This window comes from Mixophyes fleayi, chromosome 3, assembly GCF_038048845.1.
Source record: "Mixophyes fleayi isolate aMixFle1 chromosome 3, aMixFle1.hap1, whole genome shotgun sequence".
NCBI lineage: Eukaryota > Metazoa > Chordata > Amphibia > Anura > Limnodynastidae > Mixophyes > Mixophyes fleayi.
In genome coordinates this window covers 332992827-333003262 of record NC_134404.1, presented here as the reverse complement: position 1 = coordinate 333003262, position 10436 = coordinate 332992827, and the positions used below count along the sequence as shown (strand labels likewise).

At 39.3% G+C, this 10436-nt stretch overlaps 1 protein-coding gene across 6 annotated transcripts in view; it reads left to right on the top strand.

Moving 5' to 3' along the window:
• The first annotated feature begins 348 nt into the window (after positions 1-348).
• The window catches only part of EPRS1 (glutamyl-prolyl-tRNA synthetase 1), a 73731-nt gene continuing 63643 nt past the window's right edge, over positions 349-10436 (top strand). For all 6 annotated transcript variants that reach the window (XM_075204271.1, XM_075204270.1, XM_075204266.1 and 3 more), the window contains exon 1: positions 349-631. In XM_075204271.1, the coding sequence (XP_075060372.1) occupies positions 385-631 (247 nt within the window). In that variant the 5' untranslated portion in view covers positions 349-384. The remainder of the gene's footprint in view (positions 632-10436) is intronic.

Sequence of the window (10436 nt, the reverse complement as noted above, 5' to 3'; positions counted from 1 at the left end):
TCTCACAGTAGGTCTAATGAGTGTCAGCCGAGTTGAGATGTAAGCATGATGGGAGATGTGCCGCATTGAACACTCTACTGCAATATAAGGTGCAAAAGGACGCCTGCAACCAAAGATGCATCTGATAATGCCTTTGTGTATAATAATAATAATAATAATAATAATATTAATATAATAGCAAAATGTCATTGTGTATAATAATATTAATACTATAGCAAAATGTCACCATTTCATTGTGATGGGGCTCTAGCTTGCACAGACACATTATTAATATGTAATATTAAAAATCTATACATTATTAATAATAATAAATGTGACCCACCGGGTTTGGGCATTGAATCATTAGGACCTAATGAGCAGTCTGATAACAGTGCCAGAACCTTCATGTTCAGTGCCCTGGACAAAGATGGCGGCGGCCTGTGCCCACATCTAAGATGGCGCCGCAATGCTGGAAGTGTGCCTCGGCTCTGTGGGCCGGACGGGGGGGGTTGTCGTAAGCCAGTGAGAGCCGGAAGCGCCTGTTCTCGTTCTCATTCAGTCGGGAGCTTCGTGGCAGCCCGCAGGATCAAGATCATGAGTGGGAGAGAAAGCATGGTGCTCAGCCTGACCGTCTCCAGCAGCCCCCCACTGGGTAATGACAGCTGTCAGGGGGGTGTCCTGTGCTGCGTGTGCGCAGTTATCTCCAGCCTGCTTGTTCTATAGCAATTGCTGGTATCTGGAGTTAGACAACCTATATCTCTATACCCAGTTGCTGTAGAACTACAAGTACCAGCATGCCCTGACGGGCATCTCTATGGCAGATGGCGCTGGGATTTGTAGTTTCACAGCAGCAGGTGTGGTATAGGTTGCTTTAGCCATTGCTTAAATACAAGTTATGTGACTGTCACATGTGTTAATGCACCTTTATTCCTCTGAACATGTTACATGTATGTGCTAGGTGACATATGTCAATGCTCTAGAGCAATATTTATGTCCCCCTGCCTGAGCTGCATCTATTATATGTCTCTGTATAGGAGATTACATTAGGTTGCATCATGCTGTCCTGCCCTTGTCTCAGTTACCCCCTAGCATCCTGCTATATTGCATCTTTGCCACTTTAACAAGAAGTTCCACATATTTGTATATTCTGCTGTTGTCCTGATTTTTTTAGCATCCTGCTCTGCGTTTAGTGCAATCTCATGCTTTCATACTCATGTCTCTATTAATAGTGAGTGCTGTCAGTCATAGTGGGAGCCCTGTTTCTGCAACCATTTAGAAGACAAGGAGGTTTTTACTTCTGCAGCTGCCCATGGTTCTGAGCCATAGTCCAGGAATAAGCTACATCCTCTAGCTACATAGTTGATTTCAGGGTCTCATTGATGCTGCTATGATAATACTTTATGCAGAGATAGTGAAGTTACAAGCTTGCTTGTTTTTAGCTTGAAGCAGGGGACTGATGTGCATGAATAACATACTATAATTGTACTGTGCTGAATAACAGAGTGACTGGTTTTTGCTTTTTTTTGTGTGTGGATATGACTGATGGAACTATTTTTTCATATAAATTCCTAATTACATCCAGGGCTAGATATTTTGACTGGTGTTCAGTCTTGTAACCAGTGGTTCAGTATCTATTTAGTCTTATTTTGGCCAAATATACACTAAAAGTATAATAATTTAATTCATTGATAATTAAGAATGGCTTTTCAAAAAAAATTAAATCACAGTTAGGGCTCCACATAAAAGGAATTGGAGTAAACCTTTAGGTTAAAGATATACGTCCTGCATATTTTATACCCTCTCCATATTACAGGAGTGTATGCATTCCTCTGTCTATGCCTGCCCTCCTCAGCCTTCTCACCTGCCCTCCTCAGCCTTCTCACCTGCCCTCCTCCGCCTTCTCACCACGCCATCCTTCGCAGTTTTAATTGAGTATATTTCCACATTATACAATTGAGTCCTAAGAGGTAGACCTTCTTTTAAAATGTATTACTAGTGAAAGAATAGTAAAATCTTAGGACTAGCAATGCAGAAGAGAATTATTTCTGTAATGATGCTTATACCATTAAACCAGCAGTGACAGTCATAATTATTTAAGTGGTTTTTTTAATTTTTGCTTTTCTAAACTATATTCCCTGACCTCTCCTCGTCTTTCATATTATTATAATGGCTTCCTACCCTTTGGTTTAATCTCTTGCATAGTATTCTATACATCCTTTGTTACTTATGAGAAACTGGATTCGTCTGCTTGAACAGGTGCTGTGATCTGGGACATCTTGCTTTGTAAATCTCTTGTCTGAGCCACTTTCGTTCTATATTTATATCTCTTTACTGTTTACTGCACATACTGTACTACATCACCTCTAATGCATAGTTGTTGTTAGCTGTGAGAAAGGACATTGCTTACTGACGTATCTGCTGTGATCTACAGCCCAGCCCCGATGCCTCGGGGGAACTGATGAGCGATGAGTTTTTGCTTCAGCTCCTCTGTGTGTTGGATTGGGCTTTGAGTTTATATTCTGGTCTTTCTGTTCTAGAAAGCTTTGATGTACTGTACTAGTTATTCTACATAACCAGTTCGTATATCTATATACAGTATGGGTGTGAATAATATGGCGACCACTTGGCTTCTGCGGCTGCTCATACGCATGCTAAAACTACTATTTATATTCCATTAACATTGGTTAGGAACGTTCATCAAATATCCTATAATTACCTACAATGGACACTAAAGTGTAAAATAAATAAATGTATTCAATTGTGAAAAGTTGCTGTATCGGTAATGTGGAACAGATTTGGAGCCGGAGCAGAGGGTTCTGGAGATCTAGGCTGGAACTTGCAGACCCGGAGCTAAAGAAAATATATACTAGTTATACAATAGAGACACAGGAGTCCAATTATCAAAACTTCTAAAAAGCAATACAGGAGGTGTTGGCTACAACAACCAATCAAATGGCCGCTATCATTTTCTTTATGTACTAGATAAATGATAGCTAGAATCTGATTGGTTGCTGTGGGCAATACCTCCACGTTTTCTTTCTAGAAGGTCATTTAAATCCATCCTGTCGTATTTCTGCCTATGTTATGCTATAACAGAGGCAGAATTCTTTAATTTGCCTATCTACATCTACAGTGTGCTGCGTAATATGTCAGCGCTTTATAAATAAAATTAATTGCGTAATTCTCCTGTTATGAACCTGTTTCGTCCTCGTTTGTGTATTTAATGATTATAGTCCTTAATTTATAAACCTATTCTACAGTGCTGTGCCTGCAGTACTATTTTAGTGGATTAATATCATATGGCATGATGCAGTGAGCACCTCACGTCTGCCCCTTTTGTGCTTCATTAAAGTGATTTTAAGCAGATAATAGAAGACTGTTTTTTTTGGTATGTCAGAAAGCTACAAATCTGACAGGGAAATTGATAAGAGGACAGCAAGTTACACTGACCTGTCGTCTCCACACAGCGGAGGCAGCCATTTTGTTGGTTGAATTGTGCGGTCAGTCCGCTCACTAGAAACTTGTGACAATTTGCTTTGAGGATATGACTTTTTAAACAATAATGATATGGCTGAAAGTGTTATCATTGTAACAGTGTTCAGATGCTGCTCTCAACATTTGTGAGATGGAAAAAATGTTTCAAACCAGTTGTTTCCTATATATATATATATATATATATATATAATTTATATACGTTTTACCATGTGTCTATCTGTTACGGCCTTGATCTCCACTGATTGTTTTATTTTCTCTTAGCAGTCCATACTTTTATGTCCGTGCCACCATCTGCTCCTCACAAAACTAGAATATTACAAGCTGAAATAAAAATAGTTTGCTGACCAAGGTCTGTTGCTCAGGATGCTGCTGAGTCAGTCGACATTACTTTATATAATTTATATCATCATATTTTTTAAGCACAATTCTGTATTTTTATTAGAAGCAGGTGAATAGATGCAAAATTTTGAAGACACCTTAATGCTCCCTTTCCGTTCACACTTTGGGGGCAGCAACCTTATTGGCTGAACTAATGCGAATGACAATGCAGCTTATTGGTTCACTTCAACTATTGACATCACCAATGCACAAAAATGCACCCTATCGTTTTACCAGGAACTAGTGACATGAGTGAGGGAAGATTCCACTGATTGGTCGGCACAGCGCCCAATCAGCTCCCTGCTTGCATTGAAACCACTTGATGGGAGATCTGGAGTGCTAAATGGATATTTAAGCCTGCAGACCCATCAAGTGCTTCTGTGCAGATCGGAAGCTAGTGACTGTGTCAGGACAATGATTGATCAGCATTTGAATTACTGTATGGGTAATTACAGATGAAAAAAGAAAATGTTTGCTTCTGTGGCCAAAAAGGCTGTTGTCTTCTTACTAGGTCTTAAACTGTATTATTACATTTTGTTCACCTCTGTGAAAATCAAATCACTTGACAAATTTCAAGAGCTACAAAAACAGGGTGCCTTTTAGTTTATACGATTGCTTTGGTCATTCTTGGAGTCTTGCTGGATGTAACAGAGGTAGAAAGCTAAGCTCCAAAATTTGCTTCCTACATTCTGTATAACATTTCCCACATCTCGCTTAATTTTCCTTTTTATACATAATAACTTTCATGAATAGCTAATGTCCTGACAAGCCTTTTAAAAAAGCCACTATTTAAAAATGTTTTTGAAAAAAGGAACATGTTTTTAAAAAAAAAAAAAAAAACAAAACAGGTACTGTATATTATAAAGATATTTTTGTTATAAAAAAAAAATAATAAAAAAAAATCAACCTGCCAGTTCTATGATTTTTCATGATAATGTGGCCAGTTGATGACTCTCTTTATTTGAGTTTATAGTAGAGTAATTTATTTTATCAGAGTCAATAGTAAATTACCTCCCTATTAAAATAAATAAAAAATATGTTGCACTAAAAGGGGCATATTCAAGTAGCCGCAGAGTGCCTCCGGAGCGGAATAATATACATGAAAGTACTGGAGTGTTTATTCTTTAATTGAATATGTACACCATCCTCTTTCACTCCTTTGTAGCAGGTTGCGCTGTTAGGAGGGAGGTGTTTCTCAAAAATAGCGCAGTACAGAGTGACTGACAGCTTGGCAGTCTTGCTTTACAGAAATGCTGTGACGGTTGGTGGATTCATATACAGGTGCAGGGTCGGTGATGTCACAGCAGATCAAATGACTGCAGGTTTATTTATCTTATAACCTGTATCACATCCTGATTCTAACGATATGGGAAGAGCTTCAGTAGTGTAATGGATCGGCAAGACAATACTTTAATTTTTGATACAGTTGAACGTCAGGTTAATGCTAAATTGTGCAATCTTTATTTCCGTTGTAGGGTTTAGTGATCCTTTTAAGTTTTATTTATAAAATTGGGATTTGGAAGTGGTTCTGAAGTGTCACATTTTATATGGTTTGCTATCGAATGATGTAAGATTACAAGGAATCAACATTACTATTCCTCCATAAACATTGATCTGAGTTGATTAATGGACAGGGTTATGCATAATGTATCTTTTCTTCCCCTCCAAAAATAAAGCCAAGCAGCTCTTTGAAAGGATGCTAATGGATTTCTGTAAATGGTCTCTCTCTTTATTGTATGATGGTGATTCAGCTGCTTGTATTACTCAGAGCAGTTCTATAAGTGGCTTCTATAGACTTAAATGGAATTATACAGATGTCCTACTGAATGATACTAGCACAGATATGTAATGGTAGCATAGGAATTAAAGTAGATTAACTATGATCATTCCCTTTATTGTCTTGTAGAAGCTTGCTGATACAATGTTGCAAGAACAATACCAAATTGAATATGAAGCTTCCATTCATCCAAACCTTTCACTCACTAATACAACTTACATGTCTTAAACCAGACTCCGCTCCTCTATATAACTAAGCGGTGATAGAATCCCGCTGTGGGACTATATGGAACTATATGGATGTGTCTAACATTCTTACTGTGGACCCATTCACCTAAACACCAGGACTGCGCTCTGTAAAACCACAATGTGCTCAAAAACACAAAAAGGTGCCCAGGGGGTGGTTCTTCAGGCCCTTCTCAAAAAGAGGGAAGAGCCCCTCCATCCTGGACCTGAGGACCATAAGGCCTCTCAGTTGACAAGAGTCACTTAGAGGTTTTATAGTATCTGCGTTTCCTTTGGAATCCTCACAGGGACTAAATCTTCCCAGGGAGCACCATAGCTAAAATGTGAATTGGTTCAGTATAAATATCTTTTTGTAACCTTGACGGTGGCTTAGTGGTTAGCACTTCTGCCTTTTTCTACCACAATCCAAAAAAACCCCATACTAGTAGGTTAATTGGCTGCTATTAAAGTGACCTTAGTCTCATGCGGTCTGTGTGTGTATGTTAAGAAATTTAGACTGTAAGCTCCTATTGGGGCAGGGACTGATGTGAGCGAATTCTCTGTACAGCGCTGCGGAATTAATGGCGCTTTATAAATAGCTGATGATGATGATGAGAAGCTTTTGTGACAAAGATATGACATTGTTAAGGGCTTAAAAGATGTCTCAATCTTAAATACAAGTTCCTTTGTGAAGACGTGAGAGAGTCTGTGATATAGGAGGGAACATATTTATATAAGCACCACGTTTTCAGAACATTGTATTGGGGGATACTGAGAACCTCTTGGTGACTTATGGTCATTTATAGGAGACCGTTTATTGGGCTACTTACAGATTTTAAATGTCTTAATTGTAGCGTATGAACTTTAATTTTACAAGATGTTTTGTTGCTGGCTTAGTGTTTGGCCCTTTAAGGCAAAAAACTAAAACAATTTATTTTTGTTATAGAACATGGGTGTGTGAGATAGAGGTATTTCATGTAATCCATGACTCTATAGGTGCCCCATCCTGTTTTACATATAATGTAAGCTGTGCCTAGTAATATAGTTTGTAAATAAAGATATAGTTGAAGAATTCTGAAGGTTTCCCATAAGCTGGCCTCTTGTGGCAATCTTAGATTTTCTCCGATCGCTGTGTATGAGAGCCTAAGATAATATCCTGTCCAATCTAATGCTGAGCAGCTTGGCTGGACTGCCCTGTCTGTAAAGTCAGTGTCCGATGGAAAGAATTGTTCCTTTGGTGATCGGGCCATTTAGGACTTACACAGAACTCGCAACTTTCTAAGTTGGGGGCTCGGGACTACGAGCGGCTCTCGCATGAGAGGGGGGAAGAGGCAACACAAATCTGTCAGATTGGGACTGTCCCACCTAAATTTTTACATTTGGGAGTTGTGTAATGACCAACCGCATCTGTGACGCATTTACCCACTGTTTTTGGGCAGACTGGTTTGGTTTGGCGCTTGCAGTGTGTACGACCGGCTTAGGCCGTTGGCCTTGATCAATCTGGTGCAAGTGACAAGTGTTGTCCAAAATATTCTATAATGTCAAATAAATATAACAATTCCATCCATCAATGCCATCGGACATCACTGTGTGGTCCTGCTCTGAACATTTTTGGGTACTACTGTACCCCAACATTTCAGAGTTTTCTGAGCATCTCAATGTGTGCAAGGAAAATTCTACGATGTTGCTTAGCCGCGGAGTGCTTTCTCGACCGTTCTGGAGACATTCTGCACAACATCGCTAGTAATATGATCGATCCCTAGAGCTTTTACTTGAGTAATTCACCCCCTTTTTCTGAGATACACCTAAGTAAACCTGGGCATAATCAGTTTTCCGAGGTCAAACATTGCATCTGCCTGTGAAAGGTCCCACAGTTGGTTAATGCATTTCCAAACAAAAGCTTCATCATGAATATCAAGGAACATTCAAAGCAAATCCAAGGAAAGATTACTTAAAAGCACAGTTCTGATAGAAATATAAGTCTTTGAAATCTTCTTACATTTAAGACTGTCAAGATTTGGCACTATTGAGAATTTGTCTAAAAGAGGCAGTCCTACAAAACCAGCCATCTATGTGAAAAGGGCACTTGTTAGTGATGTCACCATGGAGCCTATGGCAATCCTGACAGTTATGGGAGGAATTGTCCATGGACAACAATAGCCATGCGCTTTACACATCTGCACTCTGTGGGAGGGTGACATAAAAGAAACCATTGTTTAAAAAACAAAAAGACCCAAAACATTCAATAAAAATCTCAGCTAGAGTTTGCCATAAAGCACAATGAATACCCTAATGCAAAGTGAATGATGAATCTGATCTAATGAGACCAAGATTGCGCCAAGCGTAGCACCTAGCATTGGGGTCAATCTTAGCTCTGTGAATCTTTCCAAGAACATTTGTTCTACCATGAAGCTTGGTGGCAGGAGCTTAATTCTAGGAGGAAGTTTCTCTGTTTCAGTGACCAAAAAACTTGTCAAAATAGAGGACAGAATGAATGGCAGAAGATATAGAGAAACCTTGGATGAATACCTGGCAAAGTCTGGAAAATACGTTAGGACCTGGGAGTTGATATATTATCTATATTCCAGCAGGACAATGACACAAAGGATGCAGCAAAAGTCACATTGTTTTAAATAGAAATTTTTTTTATCTGGAGTGACCCCAGGAAAAGCCTAGAGACCCTTAATTCCATCCAAAATCTGTTCAATTAATTAAAATTTGCTGTTCACCAACTGCCGCCAACCAAACTGCTGAAATGATAGCAATAGTGTAGTCTAGATGTGTATATCTGGTAAAGAGTAAGGCTGAGTACACAATACAGAGAATTTCTCCCAATGCAATATTGTTAATGATTTTACTAACGACTGGGAGAAAAAACAAAGCCCCGATTATCAAGCTGATTCCTGTGTACACATTATACACGTTTTACATGATTTACCTTCAGATCTGTGCTCTTCATCTGTCATAACCATCGGCTGAAAAGATTGTGACTCTGCACACTGCATAGAGATCTATGGACGCTGCTGGTTGTGACTGCGTACACACTGCAGAATTGGAATGACATTGTTTCATCGTTGAAGGAGATTTTTAGTTCAGTTTAAAAATTAAACAAAACGATACGATGTGCTTTGAAACAATAATTGTTCATCGTTGCAGTGAAAACACTAATGCGTCATCGGGCCGATCGGTCGTTTGGCCGGATAATCAGCTGAACACCCTGTAGTATGTACCCAGCCTTACCCAATTAGACTCACATCTGTAATTACAGCCAAAATATTTAAACAAAGGGAAGTGAATTCTTATGTAATTGTTATTATACTTTATATATGCCATGAAACAACCCTGCCTGATCCTATAAATACATGCCCGAAAAGCAGCAAATAAGCTGGAAACTAACGCAGTATACTTGGTAAACGCTGCTGGAGAGCATGTGTAAGGAAAAACATTGGGGTGGAAAAACACCTTTAAACTAATTAGAGTGAGTATATGATTGGTTAGCTATAGTTTACAGCTTGTTTGCTCTTAATAAACGAACCTTTACAGGGTGAAGTCTCCAATGATACTCCCAACGCTTTTACATTCACAGTTTATAAAGACAGCTCTGTGTGGCAGGGTCAAATATATACTGTATTTTACCGGACAGCGTTGGTACTTCTGAGCTCTAGAGTGCTAGCACTTTGGACCAGTCAGTAATTTTGCATAACATTTGCATGATTAAAGTGCTTCTTTTCATTTTACTCATAGAATTGAGTGAAAAGTGCTTGCGCGGCATCACCCTTAGCAGAGGTGAGATGTCTTGAATACTTTTACAAGGTATTGAATAGTTGTCTCGTGCAAGTCTGCATTATATTCACCTTCCCTCCCTTTCTGTTTTATAAAGCTCCTTTCACATATTGTAGCTCTGCCAATCCGTCCTGGGGCAATTACTTTACTGGTTGCAATAACTGTACAGATGATATCGCTGAGTGAGGAAGTGTGTATGTATGTATATATATAATGTGTGTAACATTATACATAATAATTTCTCTATCTATCTTTAGGTGTTGCAATGCTCTTCATTGCCCTGCTGTATACCCTTGAGGTTGTGACGTTGTGCAGATGGTTTAATAATGAAGAATGATCTAATTAGATATATCATTGCTATTACAGGGCTTTCTCTAACATCAGTTCATAATAGAATTCACCTTGAGCTCAGTCTCCTGTTCCGTTAGTCAGGTCTTAGGAGAGAAGGTGAAGTCACACTGGGAGCTTATTACTGCTGGCGCCAGACAAATACTCATAGCGGCTGACACCGGGCAGTTGTATGATTTACTCTCACACCTGAAGATGGTCATATTTCTTATGTGCGGTTTCATTTTGTGAATTTTGGGGTCGCACTCCTAACATACCCATTTAGTGATATCACTGGCAGTAATTCTGATAGGAGGCATCCAAGCTGGTTTTGCCTGTAGCCCCAAAATAACAGCAACGCCCAATAACGGTCACAATGATTGGACATTGTTGGGAGATGACCGTCATCACCCCCATGTGTCCAGCCATCACTTAACCACCAGGCCCCATTGATGGCAGACGTGACCAACAAT